Genomic DNA, 17599 nt, shown 5'->3' on the forward strand with positions numbered 1-17599 from the left:
AGACAGAGAAAAGAGAGAGAGAAAAGATAGACAGAGAAGATAGAGACAGAAGAGAAGATAGAGAAAATAGAGACAGAGAGAGACAGAGAAGAGAGATACAGAGACAGAGAGAGAAGAGAGAGACAGAGGGAGACACAGAGAGAGACAGAGAAAGACACACAGAGAGAGACAGAGAGAGAGAGAAGAGAGACAGATGGAGACAGAGAGAGACAGAGGTGGAGGCGGGTTCCAGTGATCCCCTTGAGCTCCCCAGAACGCAGCAGGAAATAAAGGGTCTCATGGAGCTGTTACCCCCGGTGGAGCCCAGCCCAGCTCTGGCCCCTCAGTCGGGGTTCCGAGCCCCCGAGGAGGTTAGCGGGGGCTCAGCCAGGAGGTGGCCACGGCAGAGCTCTACTCGGACAAGCTCAGGGGTGGACACTGAGCCGGATGCTGTCCGTCCCCGGGAGTTTGCCCGGCCCATGCCTGGGTACTTACGAACACCTCGATGGTCACGGGGACGGTGCTGTTGAGAGGGGGGTTGCCGGCGTCCTTGGCCATGACGGTCAGGTAGATCAGCCCGTTGGGAATCTGCTCGTAATCCAGGGGGCGGCTCACGCTGATCACTGAAATGGCGGGGCCGGGGCCAGGCTCAGACGCCTGCCTGGGCTCCCCAGCTGGCTGGTCACAAGGTGGCACCTTGTGACATGGGTCTGACTGACCCGTGCTGGCCCCAGCCCAGAGCCTGCCCATCCGCCGGGCCTCTCCTGGGGTCCACGAAAGCAGCTCAGAGAGGTTCTGTGACTCGCCTGAGGTCACATAGTGACCTGACACGGGCTCCTGCAGCCCTAGGGCCCCTGTCCGTGTTGCGGCTGCACATCTGTCTGTCTGTCTGGCCGTCCCAGTGAGACCTTCCTGGGCCAGCCCAGTCCCTGTGCCCAGCACCTCTCTTCAGATGGACGCAGAGATGGCCCACTTCCTGCCCGGGTGCCCAGGGCCCTCCTCACTCTCCCCTGTCCATGTTCACCCCTGTCCCTGCCCTCCTCCCCGCCCCTCCCTCTACCCTGGGCACTGGGGGTACAGCTCTGCTTGAAGGGCGTGAAGACCCCTCTCGCCCCCGCAGCAGAGAGGGCAGAGGGGCTGGAACCTCGAACACCCCATCACTGCACCTGCTGGGGTCCCCCGGCTCAGCCAGGGGTGGCGTTTGGGGAGATGCAGATGGCTGGGAGCGGGGTGTGGGTGCTGGGCTGCCTGCGCAGGCCCAGGTGCTGGTGACAGCACCCCAGGGGGTCGGGGGAGGCAAAACACCAGGGGCTCCACCAGCAGGGCAGAGCGGGGTGGGGCGGGGGGCCAGCTGGGACAGAGAACTGCCCACTGCCCAGGGAAAGTGTCTTACAGAGAACTGCTGCCACTTCTCTGACGTTGCTCAGACCCCCTGTGGGTGGGGCAGGAGGAGGGAGTGTGGACCCCCGTTCTTCCAAGCCCAGCTCTTCCCTCTGGGGGTCTCTCACCCTGCCTTCAGGTATCAAGATTTCCCAACAGGCAGAGGGCCGCCCAGAGGCCCCCTCGAGCTAGCCAGGGGCCCGCACGCCGATGGTCCACTCGGGCGTGGCTACGCTAACTTCTCCTGATGTGGGGAGGGGGCGCTCCACACCCCGCCAGGGTGCTCGGGGCTTACTCCTGCTTCTGCGCTCAGGGACCAGCCCTGGTGGGCTCAGGGGACCAAAGGGGGAGCCGGCGCGGGAACCCGGGTCAGCTGCGTGCCCGGCCAGCACCCTCCCGGCGGTGCCCACAGCACCTGCAGCCCCAGCAGCAGTCCGCTTACGGGGCAGGGCCGGGGGAGCACACAGCCTGGAGTGACTGCTGGGTGCAGAGCCAGGAGCAAGCCCTGAGCATCTCCGGGTGTGACCCCGAAACAGAAAAAACGAAAGACAAACTAAAAAATTTCCATAAGGTGTGGCAGGGCCCAGGGTGAGGCAGGAAGGGTGTCTGGGCAGGAGGGACAGACCCCGCGGAGACACAACCCTCGTGCTGTAAGGGAGAGGGGCCCGAGCGCCCAGGCGCTGATTCTGCAGGGAGGAAGGTGCTAAGAGAGCAGGAAGGAGTGGCCAAGAGCCTGGCCACTTTGCTCTGTGCAGGGCGCTCCTGGCTCTGGGGCTGGGGTGCCGCCTGCTGTCTCAGGGCTGGACTCCGGTGCTGCCCACTGCAGAAGCAGGGCTGGCCCAGGGCAGAGGGGACGGGTTCCGAGTGCAGGACTGCGCCCCGGAGCCAGCTGGGCCCAGGAGGAGGCTGCATGTGGCACGCGGGGGGAGGGGCGCCCTCCACCCCACATCTACAAAGCAGCCGGGGTGCTGACTAGGGGTCACAGGCTCCCCCAGGTGAGACCCCCCCCCGCCTTCCGCACCTCCATAGCCCTCATACACGCTGATGTCAAAGTAGCTGCCGAAGGCCGAGGCGTTGACGATGCTGTAGGTGATCTGGTTGTTGGGCGGAGAGTCTTCATCTGTGGCCTGCGGCAGCGGGGCAGAGGGGCCCAGTGAGCCGCAGGGAGCCGGGGCCCATCACCGGGCAGGGGGGGCTGGCCTGCACAGAGCCCCTTCTCTGAAGGAGCCTGAGCACCCAGACCCTGGGCTGGGGGCCATCCCACACTCTGCTTCCCCTTCCTGCTGATCGGGGGGCAGGACGCAGCTGAGGGGAGAATTGGGGGGTCACTCAAATGTGGAGAGGGTGCAGCTGCTGACTCCTTGACCCTGCCTGCCCGTCATACAGCTGCAGGGCCTGGCGCTTCCTGTCATCCCCCCCGGAGTCCAGGGCCCATGGGGGGCATCTGATAAACGCACGTGCTGGAGCGTGAGGACAGGAGGGCAGGAGGAGCTGGGAATGGGGTCAGGACCCCCCAGCCCAGACAGTCTCTTGGGGTGGCTGAATGAAGGCTCTCCTTTTCAGTAGCCCTCGAGTCGTGCCAGCCTCTGGGACACCCAAAGGGACCGCAGGTAGAGGACATGCATGGGGCAGGGTCGAGACTGGGGTCCAACCCTCAGGAAGGGTTCCCGGAAGGAAGCGAGGCCGGAGGGTCAACGGCTGGAGAGGGTGGACAAGTGTCTCCATGAGCACCGCTGGTGGCCCACCCTGGGGGTCTGTGCGGGTGAGCGGGAGGGAGGGTCCAATGACTTGCCAGGGGGCACAGAGCACACAGTCCTTGCTGTTCTGGGTGCCCCCTGTGATGACACCTCTGAACGCCTTCCTCCCCCACGCCTTGCAAACCTCCCTCCCTTCCCCGCTCCCTCTGGGTCCCCAAGGCAGCCTCTGCAGCTCTGGTGTGTGCCGCCTTCCCCAGATCCTTCCTGTACAGGGTCTCTGGCTCACTCCGGTTCTCACTCCCAGAAGCCCTCCTGGGACCCTCCCCCAGCAGTGGTGGACGGACACACCAAGGGGCACACGAGGGCCGAAAGAGGCCACTCTAGCCCCGCTGGGCATCAGGACAGTGAGGTGTGCTGAGAGGCCCCACCCCGCCCACTGTGCACCTGTGCACTGGAGCCGAGCACTTCCTGCAGCGCCCCCCGGCGGGGGGTGAGGAAGCAGGGGTGGGGGAAGGGAACAGGGCGTGCTCGGAGCTCTCACCCGGAGCCGCACCAGCTGCGTGACCGAGGGCTCGTTCTCGCGCAGGGCGCCCACGTACGCGTCCTTCTGGAAGGTGGGCACGTTGTCGTTCACGTCCAACACGTTGATCCGGACGCGGCCCGTGGTCTCTTCGCCGCCACCGTCCCTGGCGATGACGGTCAGCGTGAAGCGCTGGATGAGCTCGTAGTCCAGGCGGGCGATGAGCATGATGAGGCCCGTGTCCTTGTCCAGGGAGAACCTGGGTCCGTGGGAGGAAGCAGAGGCAGGCAGGCTGGAGCAGGCTGGGAAGGGAGCCGGGCTCCTCGGGGAGACAGGGAGGGAGGAAGGAGGGCTCCATCTCCTGTGCCCGCTGCGCCCTGAGCAGAGCCCGGAGGGTGCGATCAGCACCCCTGGGCAGGAGAGGGGAATGGAGAGGAATGGAGGGGGGGATGGAGGGGGGATGGAGAGGGAATGAAGGGGAATGGAGGGGGAATGGAGGTGGGAATGGAGGGGGAATGGAGGGGAATGGAGAGGGAATGGGGGGAATGGAGAGGAGAATGGAGAGGGGGATGGAGAGGGGAATGGAGGGGGAATGGAGCGGGGAGTGGAGGGGGGAATGGAGGGGGGAATGGAGGGGGGAATGGAGGGGGGAATGGAGGGGGAATGGAGGGGGCATGGAGGGGGGAATGGAGGAGGGCATGGAGGGGGATGGAGGGGGGAATGGAGGAGGGCATGGAGGGGGGAATGGAGGAGGGCATGGAGGGGGGTTGGAGGGGGGATGAAGGGGGGGATGGAGGGGGGATGGAGGGGGAATGGAGGGGGGAATGGAGGGGGCATGGAGGGGAAATGGAGGGGGGAATGGAGGGGGCATGGAGGGGGGATGGAGGGGGGATGAAGGGGGAGATGGAAGGGGGATGAAGGGGAAATGGAGGGGGGCATGGAGGGGGGATGAAGGGGAAATGGAGGGGGGAATGGAGGGGGCATGGAGGGGAATGGAGGGGGAATGGAGGGGGAATGGAGGGGGCATGGAGGGAGGAATGGAGGGGAATGGAGGGGGGATGGGAGGAATGGAGGGGGGAATGGAGAGGAATTGGAGGGGTGTGGAGGGGGGAATGGAGGCAGGATGCTCTTTCTTTCCCTGTGAACCTCACTTCTGCCTGGGTTCTGTTTCTTTGCTGGAGACCTGCAGGGCAGACATGCGCCTTTCCGGATACTTCTGCACACGGGCAGCAACACAACCCACAGGGGAAGCCTGGCTGGCCCTCCCCGGTCCTCACCCAAGGCACCCGTCTGGGTTTTCACTGGACACTGTCACATGCCAACCTGGTCCACATCTGCCAGTCCCCAGAGTGTCCCTGAGTGTCCCTGGCCTGAGTCAGGGGAAGGTGGGCAGAGGGGCAAATTTGGGCTGATCAGGGCCCCGCCATGTGAACACACGGGTGCTGAGGGGCAGGGGGTCCTGGACATGTGTTCTGATGCTGGTTCCTTCCTCCTCTCCGAGGGCCCATCACGGCTCAGCAGAGAAGGACGTGGCACTGGACGGCCAGCAGGTGTGTAAGCCCATCTCTGCTGAGGGCTCACCACAGAGCACTGCACCTCCCTGGGCAGACCAGGCTCTTGGGCCCCAGGAGTGGCGCAGAGTCTGGGGGCAGGGGTCAGAGGTCGGGGGTCAGAGGTTGGGGCCAAGCCAGCTCTCACCGGTCAGGGTCATCGCTGAAGTAGTAGCTGACTTCCCCGAAGGTGCCCACGTCATTGTCTGTGGCCTGCAAAGGTAAGGGGGAGAGTCACTACATTCCACTGGCCGAGGCCCTGCCAGCAAACCTAGACTTGTCCACAAACTCTTTCAGCCCAGGCCGGATCTTTCTAGAATGCTGGTCTGCAGCACACTCACAACTACGGGCCAGCACCTGTACGAGGGCCACCACCGGGGGACAATCACTTAAGTCTGGCCACCTCCATTCACAGGGGAAGCAGCTCAGCCCTGCAGGGCGGGGCTGCACCGCCCTCCTTCTGTGGCCAGGCCAGGAGGCTTGTCCCAGGAGGGCTGGGTGACCCCCTGCACTGGTGAGATGGGGTCACAGCCTGCCCGTTTGCAGATAGGGAGGGCCGAGTCACCTGGCATTTCTTCCGGTGACTCGCCTCCCGCCCCCCAAGGCCCCGAGCTGGGTGAGGTCCTGGAGGTACCCCAGCTCCGGGGGGCCCAGGGACAGGCCGCTGTGCAGAGGGCAGGCGGGTGTCTAGCAGGGCAGGTTCTGAGCTGGAACGGCTGCCCTGCCCTCATCTCTCCTGGAGAGGAGCCGCGGGGAGCTGGGCTCTGCTGGCCTGGGGCCCGCCTGAGCCGCTCGGGATGGAAGGCTGGGTGCTTCTCTGTCCTCCATGTGGGGACATGGGAACTGGGCCTGGCCTGGGTGGCAGGATGATGGCGCCCCCAGTGGAGAGCCGGGGAAGCGCAGGCAGGTACCCAGTGCCTCTCGACCGGGTCTGACTCCATCCCACGAGCTCAGGGTGTTAGTCCAACACAACCTCATAGACCCAAGCCACGGGTGCTGGCTTCTGATGCTTGCATTCCAAAGAGACTGGGGGGCAAGAGGCCTGCCACAATGTCCATTGCCAGCTGCACTACATCCCACCACCCCCGACCACGTGCTGTGACCTCCCCTGAGGCCCCCAACCAGGCCACGTGACGAGGGAGACCCGCATCGCCCATCTCTGGGAGGCCCGAGGCCCGACCTTGCTGAGACCTGGCGTCAGGCGGGGGGTTCACCCGAGCCCCGGCTCCTCTCAGTAGCCCCGGTGATGCCCCTCTCCCTCCACCCCTGCCCAGGACTGCTCTGGTTCTGGCTGGAGCATGTGCTGGCTTCGGTGGCCGGGCTCAGCTGCTGCGTGCCCCCTGGGATGTGACAGCCTCCGAGGAGCTAAGTGACAGTGCCCACTTACCCCGTAGGAGCCGGTGGCAGATGAGGGGCTGGACTGGCTGGCACCTACGTCTGTGCCCTCCACGCCCAGGGCTGCTCAGCCGACAGGAGCAGAGACTCCACTGCCACGAGTAAGTGCCGGTCCCTGCCCCGCTGTCCAACCCGGTCCCTGCCCCGCCGTCTGACCCGGTCCCTGCCCCGCCATCCGACCCGGTCCCTGTCCTGCCATCTGACCCAGTCCCTGCCCTGCCGTCCGACCCAGTCCCTGTCCTGCCATCTGACCTGGTCTCTGCCTTGCTGTTATCTGGCTTCTTTTTCCATTTTATGGGCGTCTGTTTTCCTCCCTGGCCCCGGGGGCGCCCTGGCACTGCCCAGCTCAGGCATGGGGCTCACTCCCCGCTCTGCTCGGGGACGTGTGTGGTGCTGGGGGTCAGACTGGGCGTCCTGCAGGCCCCGGACCCCACGGTGACACCTTCCCGGGGCCCTCGCCGCCTCCCTCCTGGGCCACTGCTGCCGACCAGGGAGGACCATGAGTCCTTCAGTGCCACTGTCTGATGACCAGATGAAATATGTGCGCCTGGAGAGGGGCGGGAGCGGCATGCCACAGGCACGGAGAGGCCAGCAGGAAGATGGAGAGCTGGTGCCGGGCCGCTGCGGGCTGGGGCGGTGCCCGCACGCTGTCCACACGCTGTCCAGACATGGGGGGTGACAGTGTCCACACACTGTCCACACGCTTTCCACACACCGGGGCAGTGCCCGCACACTCCTGTCACGGGCTGGTGCGGCTGCAGGCCCTGTGGGGGGAGCCGGGGAGGAAGCAGCAGAGCCCCCTGCCACCCTGGCCCGCAGCCCTGCTCTCCAGCGTCCGTCTCACTGCAGAGCCCACAAGCGGCCCCCATCATGCAGGGACCGACCCCACGTCACCGCACTGTCACCGCACCCTTCCCCTCTCCCGCCTGCTGCCAGACCCACTGTCCCTCTCCCCTGCTCCGTCTGCCCTGCGAGTTGTCCCATCTGGACTGCCCTGGCCACTGGCTCCCCCCACACCATGGGGCTACCCTGAGAGCAGCTCAGGAGCACCCTGCTCCGGTTCCAGCGGTGCTCGGGGATCACTCCTGGCTCTGTGCTCAGGGATCGCTCCGGGTGGGCTCGGGGCACCATATGGGGTGCTGGGGGTCGAACCTGGACTGGCTTGCATCCTCCCTGATGGATGTACTATCGCTCCGGCCCCTCCATGTTGTTTTCTTTTTATTTATTTATTTTTTTCTTTTTGGGTCACACTCGGCGATGCACAGGGGCTACTCCTGGCTCATGCACTCAGGAATTACTCCTGGCGGTGCTCAGGGTACCATATGGGATGCTGGGATTCGAACCCAGGTCGGCCGTGTGCAAGGCAAACGCCCTACCCACTGTGCTATCGCTCCAGCCCCAGTGTTGCTTTTGATGGCACTATCAGGGTTGGTCCGGTCATACCCCTGACTCGGGGCATCAGGGGGCAGGCTGTGCCTCTCAGGGTTGCACCCATCCCGCTCTCCCGGGCCTGGCCTCTCCAGCTTTCCGTGCCATAGCTGATGCCATGCCCTGAAGTCCACCCCAGCTGTGCCCCTCAGGGAGCCCCTGACCTGAGTCCAGCTGCTTTCTCCAGACAAAGAGCCACGGGACCTTGCTCCTGGGGCTGATGTCTGCAGACTCTCTGGCTCTCCCAGCTCCCCTTCACCCACCCCCACTCCCTGGGCAGGTGGGGGGACAAACACACTTCTGCCCTGGTGGCCAGTGTGCGGGACGTGTGTCGGGGGAGATGGGTCATGGAAACGCCTTTCTGCAGACCGTGGCAAGACGCCTGCTTGCCATGCATTCACTAAACATGCAAATGTGTGTGTGTGTGTGTGGGGGGGGTGATTGGACCATACTGGGCAGTTCCCAGGGGCTACTCCTGGCTCGGTACTCAAGGGTCAGTCCTGGGGTGCTCGGAGGATCATGTGAGGTGCCAGGGGCTGACCAGGGTTCGTGGGTGGGATGCAAGGAAATCTTAACCCTGTACTTTCCCTCTCTCCAAATGCTGTTAAGTAACTGGCTGACTTGCTTATGTACCTATGTACCCATTAGCTTAGGGTTATGTACCTATGTACCCATTGTGCTTAGGGTTATGTACCTATGTACCCATTGTGCTTAGGGCTGGGGGCTGCTCCAGGCCTCCAGGCCGCTGCTCTGGGGCGGGACCGTGTCTGCTGCCTTGAGTCCTGTACCATCCCTCTAGTCTCGACCAAATATTTATTTTCTCCCAGTGTGCCAGGCCCATCAGCCAGCCACGGTCCCGACTGGAAAGTGAGTCACGGGTAGAAAACAGTGACAGATGACGGCAGAGGGGAGGAAGATCCGGCTCACGGCAGACAGCAGTGAGGGTCGGAGGGAAGGCTCGGAAACGGGGCTGGCAGACCTCGGCTGCATGGTGTGGTCCTGGGGGGACCCTGGCAAAGTGTACTGGGGACCCCAGGGTGGTCACCAGTCAGACTCTGAGCAGCAGGAGCCTGAAGGCCTGGGGGCTCCAGCCCTGGGGGCACAGAGGGTGCGGCCGGCCCTGAGGAACCCCCTGATTTATAAGTCACCTCCTCTGAATCTCCTGGCACTGGTTTCCCAGCAGAAACGAATTCCCTCATTTGGGCCCTTATAATTGCATCCGTGAGTGCTTATTTCCGTGATGGACAACGCCGGCAGAAGTGTAATTTTCTTTTGCTGACAAAAAGGAAGGAAAAAAATACACACAAGGGGGGAGATTCTAAAGGTCAAGGCAAGGTGAGTGGCACGAGGCCGGGCTGCAGCCCTGCTCAGCCACCAGGAGTGCCCGAGTCTCTCCACTGGGGGCCGGAGGGGGCACAGTGCCCGGCCGCTCCCTCTGGCTCCTCGGCCACGCCCACCCTTGCCTGCTGCTGCCAGGCCACGTGCAGGGCCACTGTCCCTGCTTCACAGAACCAGGCACAGAAGCTCGGAAGGGCCCACCAACTTGCCCCAGGTGAAAGGCCATCTGCAGAGCAGGCACCCTGAAAAGAAGGTGGGACAGGGGTGTGAATGGATGAGGGTACGAGGTGAGGGGTCTGTCCAGAAGCAGGCCGGGTCAGGGGGTGCTCTCAGGACCAGGAAGCAGGGCCCCCTGTGGTGACCGTTGGTGGCCTGCACCCATAGTGACATCTGACCTTTGTGAGGAGTGGCCCAGTTCTGCTGACCGAGGGGTCCCTCACTCAGGCCATGCCCCAGCAGAGGGGAGGGGTCCTGGCAGGGTTTCCTGGGGCTCAGGCTCTCAGCTAAGACTCTTGGGCATCCACACTGGTGCCTTCCAGACATAAGGGGGCACTGCTGCCCGCTGCCCCCTGCCCCAAGCTTGGCGGGGTCTGTGGGGTGGCTCAGGGACTCATCTATTTGTGTGTTTGTGGGGGGCCGCACGTCCCATCTTAGTCACTCCTGAGACATGTCCCCCCATCCCCGGGCTCCCCAGTAGCCCCTCGTCACGAAGGTCAGATGTCACTATGGGTGCAGGCCACCAACGGTCACCACAGGGGGCCCTGCTTCCTGGTCCTGAGAGCACCCCCTGACCCGGCCTGCTTCTGGACAGACCCCTCACCTCGTACCCTCACCCATTCACACCCCTGTCCCACCTTCTTTTCAGGGTGCCTGCTCTGCGGACATGTGACCTGGGGTCCCTGCCTCACTGATGCCACCTGCTGCCATGGGGTCTCACACCCCAAGTCCAGGCTGCACTGTCTTCTCCCCCATGTCCCCCACACCTGGCCACTGCCTCCACCTGGGGACAGTGCTGAGCCCCCAGCCCTTACGGTCTGCTGGTGTTTACCTGGGGCCACCCCAGCAGCAGTGCTGGGGGTGGGGCTCGGGGCCTCACACTTGCAAGGCAAGAGCGCAGCCACAGTACAGCGAGCAGGGCGCTGGCCTTGGGTTCGACCCCTGGCATCCCACAGGGTCTCCCGAGCACTGCCAGGAATGTTTCCTGAGCACTGAGCCAGGAGTAAGCCTGAGTATCGCTGGGTGTGCTCTCCCCAAACTGAAATAATATTAAAAATATAAACCGAATCAGCGCTGTGAGCTGTCTCCACTCCACAGCCACCATCTCCCCTGCCCTCTCGCACAGTCCACCCTCCTCAGCAGCCGCAAAAAATCATCCCAGAGCCTCTTCCTGGGTCCCTCACCCCTCTCACTCACACACACACTCACACACACACACACACACACACACATACACACACACACACACACACACACACACACACACACACACACACCCTGTCCTCCTGCTCCCCCACAACCTCTCCTAGATACCCTCTCTCTCTCCAGCCCTGGTAAACCTCATCCCACCACACACACACACACACACACACACACACACACACACACACACACACGCTCACACACTCACACACACACTCACCCTGTCCTCCTGCTCCCCCACACCCTCTCTTAGAAACCCTCTCTCTCTCCAGCCCTGGTAAACCTCACCCCGCCATACACACACACACACACTCACACACACATGCACACACCCTTCCTCTGTCTCCAGCACCCCCACCCGGTCCCAGCCCCCGCCGCCTCCCCGCCACCTGTGTGCCTCTCCCTCGGCTGGCAGCTGGCAGGCACACACTCAATCACCCGCCGACGTGCCCGCACCCCGTCACGCACGTGCGCCCGGACACCCCGCACGGGGCTTCTGCTCTGAAGCAAGGCGGGCCCAGCTGCCTCCCCGCTAGCCCTGGGTCCCAGGAACGGGTGGCAGGCAGCGGGCGCCGAGAACAGTTCTGCTCCCGTGCACAGATCTGCAGAGAAGGGCACGCGGCACAATTTGTTCAGGAAACAATAGCAATGTTTGACATGTCATAAGGATTGATGGAGCAGAAATTTACATGGGAGAATGCATTTTAAACAGCTCCACGGGGCCGGGGCGCTGCACCGCGAGCACTCGCACATTCATCACGCACTGAGCCTCTCGGGAGCTCCTTAAACGGCGTGAGATTAACCGCGCGCCTGCCAGTTCCGCGGGCACTGCGGGGGCCAGGAGGGACTCCGCTGGACGGACCCAGGGGCCCAGAGGCACGAGTGACCTCCGCTCGGTCTGAAGTCCCATGAGGCCCAGCCCCTCTCCCCCGACCCGCCCACCGGTGCTGAGGACGAGGATTTGGGGGAGCCCATTAGGATGACGCTGTTTAATCTGAGGAGGAACCGGGCGGATGCCGCGGCGGGGGCACGGGGGAGTCGGTGAGAGCTCACTGGGAGCTAAGAGTCACAATCCTGGGAGCGGGGAGCGGCTGGAAGTGACGCACTCCTGGGTGGACCTGGGGACCGTAAGAGCGTGAGCTCTGGTCCCGGCTGGACCTTAAGGGATAAGAACGTGAGATCTGGCCCCGGGGGGGACCTTAGGGGATATGAACATGAGCTTCTGGTCCCTGTTGGACATGGGGGGATGAGAACGTGGCTGTCCCAGGTGTGGGGCCCATGAAGGCCCACGGGGTGCAGCGGACCCGCAGGGGGCCGCGGTTCCCAGGAGGAGACACAGCTTGGCCCGCTCGAGTCCTGCCTTGGGGGTCTCAGCACATGGGGCCTTCAGACAGTGAGGGGAGGCTGGGAAGGGCAGGAGCCGTGAGTGGCGGGGCCGCGGGGGGCTTCGCTCATGTGGGGCTGGGGCTCTGGGCTGCTCCGCGCCACGGCAGACGTGACCGATCCAACATGGCACAGAGAAGGCCGCTCCCCGCCAGCTGCAGCGGGACCTGTGAGTGTCCACTACGCTGGCCAGCTCTGCTGCGACGCAACTAGCACAGAGCCCCCTGGGAGGGGCCGAGAGAGGCAGCCATGCCACATAGTGCACGGCCCGGCACAGGGGACCCCAAGAAGGGCTTGTGGCCTCACGCAAATGCAATGCGGGACAGCCCTGGCCCTGCCTAGCCCCTGTCGCACGGCCAGCATCTGGGCCCGACGCTCCCCGGATCCTGCAGAGCCGGCGGGAGAGCCGGACTCTACACGCCACACCCAGCGCTGAGGTTCCCAGAGGCAGAACTCAAGCTGCCGGCCAGCGCGGACGACATCTGGGGGCTGCCCGTCCCTGCCGCCCCTCTCAGGACCCCGCTCCCGTCCCCACTGCCCCGAGGTCCACAGAGGCCTGCCCATGCCGGCCACACTGGCGGCTCCCCGGGGGCCCTTCCCAGCATGGGGGCCACTCCCAGTCCAGTCGCCTCTATGCTCCCTGACCGCCCTGGGCGGCAGAGCTCCTGGCGGGCAGGGGCACGAGGCCAGGGCAGCGGTGGGCCCTGGAGGAGAGGTGAGGGGCTCCCCTGGGGCACGGGACGTGCAAGTGGCTCGGGGTCGGCAGGCGCATCTCTGCCAACCTCGCTGTTAGGACAGAGCCGGAGGGCAGGAGTCTGCACTGAGCCCCCACTCACCCTGGAGCCCCGAGGGACAGTGGTGAACGGCAAGGACAGGACCACAGTGGGCGTGGCACAAGGCCCCGCCACCCAGCGAGAGCAGCGAGCTGCAGGGCCTGTGCTCGGGCTGGGGAGGGAAGGAGACCAGAGGATGACCAGGGGGGAGGGCGGCGGGGAAGCCACAGGCACAGCCATCTGAGCCTCAGTTTCCCCACCAAACGGAGCTAATGAAAGTTCCTGCTTCCTTGTCGGGATCCAAGAAAGGAATGCATGTAAGAGGCTTCAAGCCAGCATGCACACACTCACACACACACACACACAGAGACATATATTACACACACAGTCACACTCGCATAGTCACACTCATCTACAATCACAGTCACACAATCTCAAACACTATACATGTTCACACACTCTCTCATAGTCACACACACACTCACCCATTCTCTTCTATGCTGCCTCTCATAATCTCACAGTAACACACTCACACAAACTCATCCAAACACACTCGCTCTCACACCCACATTCACAGCATACACACACAAGACACTAACACAGCCTCACATTCACATATCCTCATACATGTTCACTCACACACTCATATAAACATACCCTCACACACTCATAAACACATCCTCATACCCTCTCACACAAGACTCAGACACAGTGATAAACACACCTCACACACATCTGCACACTCATACAAACACACCCTCACACACATGCACTCACACACATTTATACAAACATACCCTCACACACATGCACTCACACACATTCATATAAACACACCCTCACATACGTTCTCTCATACACACGCATATAAAAAACACCCTCACACATGTTCTCTCACACACATCCATATAAACACACCTCACACACGTTCTCTCACACTCATTCATATAAACACACCCTCACACACATTCTCACACATACTCATTTAAACACACCCTCACACACGTTCTCTCTCTCTCACACTCATATAAACATACCTCACACACGTTCTCTCTCATATAAACACACACTCACACCTTCACATACGTTCATTCCTACACTCACACCCACACTACGAGGTGGAGTGGATCTTACTTTTCCTGCCCCTGTCACTGGCTGGCGCCTGCAGTGAAGCTCCCGTGCGCCTCAGCCTCTCTTCCCACAGGCCCTGCAGCAAGAGCAGGTGGGAGTGGACAGGCAGGGGCTGGCACTGCCCCACAGGCCCAGCCCCCAGTGAACACGCCCTTCGAGGGAGAAAGGCTGGGAGTCCTGCTGACGGGCGCCGGCCTGCAGGCTACCACACACCCCGTGTTGTTCTGACCCCTCTCCTGGATCACCCTTTATTTTATTTTAAAACCTGGAAATAAAAACTGATGGGGAACAAATTGCTCTGGCCAGCAGTCCCGGGCTTAAAGGACTGTCCTGGGAAAGCAATTACGGCCTGTCAGGGCCACGGGGGCTGGGCCGGGCTCTGTGGAGAGGCCCAAGCAGCCCGGAGGTGGGGAGGGGGGCTGACGTCTATGCCTGGGCTCAGGGTCACCGTGGGCCCGGCCCTGTGTGAGGACCTGCCACAGCTGTCCCTAGTCTTTAAAGCCACCAGCCAGACGGCCGGACCATTACCACCTCAGCTCAGGGGCCGGTGCAGATGGCAAGTGGCACTTCGGGCATTATCCCGGTGCGGGTGCGTTTCACAGCACTCCCTGACCCACGGGTTGGTGCTGAGTCCTTGGGGGAGAGGCCAGAGCCACACAGGCCCCGAGGCTGTCCTCACCCCCGGAAGCGCCTCCCTCAGTGGGGCTGACAGGCCCACCTCCTCGCCCTGGGCTGGCCACTGTGTTCCAGAGGCTGGGCTCCCGGACCTCACAGTGCCGCCTGCTCCACTGACCCCTCGGCTCCAGACTCTGCCCACACGCATTTCCAGAGGGCCCCGCCCAGGGCGGCTGGCTGCCCTCACCCCGGGCTCAGGGCCTACTTTGGAGGCAGTGACACGCCAGGCAGAAGCTGGGAAACAAGACCTGGGTGGGGCTGGTGGGAATAAACGCGTCACAGCAACCCCCCCGGCAAGGGTCATCGGGATCTGTGCCCAGGCCATCTGACCTTCACACACGCGCAAACACAGGCAAGGCCTTCCTCAGCCATCACCGGAGCCCCCTCCCAGGCCCTCACTGCAAACGGAGACTTGAACCCACGACTGTGCACGTGCACGCAGAGCTCTCCCGAGTCAAAGGCCTGGACTAGCTCCTGGCACGGCACGGAAGCCTGGGGGCCTCGGGGTCTAGCACCAGCCCCTGGCCCGTCCCCGCCTGCCACTCGTCTCCTTCACACGCACACCAGTCTGACCATCCAAGAAAGCCCAGGAGAACAAAGCATCTCCTGGGATGCAGGAGGGAGGCAAGGGACAGGGACTGGCACAATCAGAGGGACCGGAGCTCTCAAGCTGGATTATGCGGTAGGGACGAGAGGGAGGGCGCCGGGAGAGGGGCACGTCGCGGCCCACACTCGGTTAAGTGGGGCCTGGAGAGAGAGGAGATGGAAGCAGGCAGGTGGAGAGGCAGGCCAATCAGCCCCCTGGGGTGCAGACCACCTCAGCCCCGTCCAGGCCCAGGCCCCGGGGTGCCACAGGCAGCTCTGGGCTGAGTCGGAAGGTGGCCAGAGATCCCGGGCAGGGGATGGTCCTCACCCCTCGTCAAGGTGACTCGGAGGGGCCCGGCCTGCGGCCAGCTGCCCCAGGCCCACGGCAGGGCTGCCCGTGCTGCCCGCTAATGAACCGTATTGATCCCACGTTCTCCTGTTGTCTGCCTAAACGGCAAGACACACACCTGATAAATTAAACACCCACATGATTGCCCGCCTGACATCTCCATCACTCCGCCCGAGGGTCCCTAACGAGTTTCACAGCCTCACAACCACAGGCGGAATTAAGGTCACAGCCCGACCCAGGGCCGATAAATCACCAGTGAGTGCCCAGAGCCGCGGCGGCCCGGCCTGCCCCTCTCTCACCCGGGCTGGCCAGCGGGGCGGCTAGGCTGGGCCCGGAGTCTGCCCTGCCCCTCTCTCCCAGGGTGTCTCTCCCTGCCCGCCACCCAGTAGTCAGAAGGTTCTACTTTGGGCTGAGCACTTCTCTCGCAGAGACCAGCACTTCTCACCAAGAAACATTTGCTTCCCTGCGAGTCCCAAGGACACCCACCACTGTTCCTCTCCTTAAGGCCACCAGCGGCCTGAGAGACAGTACAGTGGGGAGGGCTTTTGCCTTGCATGTGGCCAACCCTAGTTTCATCCCTACATCGGCTCCTCCAGGCACCATCAAGAGTGATTCCTGAGCACAGAGCCAGGAGTAAGCCCTGAGCACAGCCGAGTATAGCCCCAGAAGCAAGGTGACATTCAGCCATATTCTCTCCATTTTGCAGATGGGAAAACTGAGGGCTGCAGGGACAAGGACCTGATAGGGCCACACAACAAAAGTCCTGTGTCTCCTTGGACTGGGGGTATCCCCAATATGTGCTGGGCTGGCAGGGGTTCCACGGCAGGTTTTTTTGTTTTGTTTTGAGGCACCAGGGCCCGTGTCTCAGTGCTGGCCCTTCCTCGGTGGGGCCGCTGGCCCACACCTAACTTCTCTGAACTCCAGGGTTTCAAACTTTATTTTGTTTGTTTGTTTTTGGGCCACACCTGGGGGTACTCAGAGGTGACACTTGCTTGGGAATCATCCCTGGCGGTGCTCAGGGGACCATATGGGATTCTCCGGGATGGAACCTGGGTCAGCCGCGTGCAAGGTAAATGCCCTACCCGCTGTGCTGTTGTTCCGGTTCCTAGGGCTTTTGACTTTAAAAAGGTGAAGCTAATACTGTGAGAACGTACGGCAATGTCATAGACACCGTGCTGGCTTTGGTGCCAGGCACTTAATATAAGATACCTGTGACTTGCTCAGCCCCTCTGCTGCCGGACACCGAGGGAATTGTTCCACATGCGTTATCCCTCGGAACTACTACAACCAATCTGGAAAGAACCATCGTCCTCATAAGCCCAGCCATAGCTCAGCCGAGTGATGAGAATGTTCTAACCCAGACTGAAGTAATGAAATCTAAGACTAGCAGTATATGTATTCTTAAATATATCATATATAGCACTGTAGAACTGTTGTCCCATTGTTCATCAATTTACTCGAGTGGGCACCAGTAACGTCTCCATTGTGAGGCTTGTTGTTACTAGTTTTGGCATATCGAATATGCCATGGGTAGCTTGCCAGGCTCTGCCATGCGGGCAGGATACTCTCAGTAGCTTGCCAGGTTTTCTGAGAGGGACGAAGGAATCAAACCCAGGTTGGTCACACGCAAGGCAAATGCCCTACCTGCTGTGTTATCGCTCCAGTCGATAATATATATAATATATTATAATTTTATTTATACAAAAATATATAGATATACACATACATATATATTAATAAAACAGAAAATACTAGGAACTATAAGACAATAAAATAAATTTTAAAAATACAAATAAAGCATGTATTCGGTGCTCCTAGAATATAAGGCTGTTAAAATGGCCATCCAACTGAAAGCAATCTATAGATTTAGTGCAGTGAACTTTGCCACACAAAATTCCAATGACATTGCCCTCCGCCTCCAGAAATAGAAGGAAAAATCCTGAAATTCATATAGATTCACAAAGGACCCTGAACAGAAAAGCAATTCTTTTCCTTTG

The 17599-nt window shown here is 61.7% G+C and overlaps 1 protein-coding gene across 1 annotated transcript in view; it reads right to left on the bottom strand.

Moving 5' to 3' along the window:
- LOC101540238 (cadherin-23) overlaps positions 1-17599 on the bottom strand; it is a 299164-nt gene that overhangs the window by 50305 nt on the left and 231260 nt on the right. Inside the window, exons 15-18 of the mRNA XM_055132130.1 lie at positions 5275-5339; positions 3598-3835; positions 2381-2486; positions 475-602 (exon numbers count right to left, since the gene is read on the bottom strand). Coding sequence (XP_054988105.1) covers positions 475-602; positions 2381-2486; positions 3598-3835; positions 5275-5339 — 537 coding nt within the window. The remainder of the gene's footprint in view (positions 1-474; positions 603-2380; positions 2487-3597; positions 3836-5274; positions 5340-17599) is intronic.

This window comes from Sorex araneus, chromosome 3 (genome assembly GCF_027595985.1).
Source record: "Sorex araneus isolate mSorAra2 chromosome 3, mSorAra2.pri, whole genome shotgun sequence".
In the NCBI taxonomy this organism is placed as follows: domain Eukaryota; kingdom Metazoa; phylum Chordata; class Mammalia; order Eulipotyphla; family Soricidae; genus Sorex; species Sorex araneus.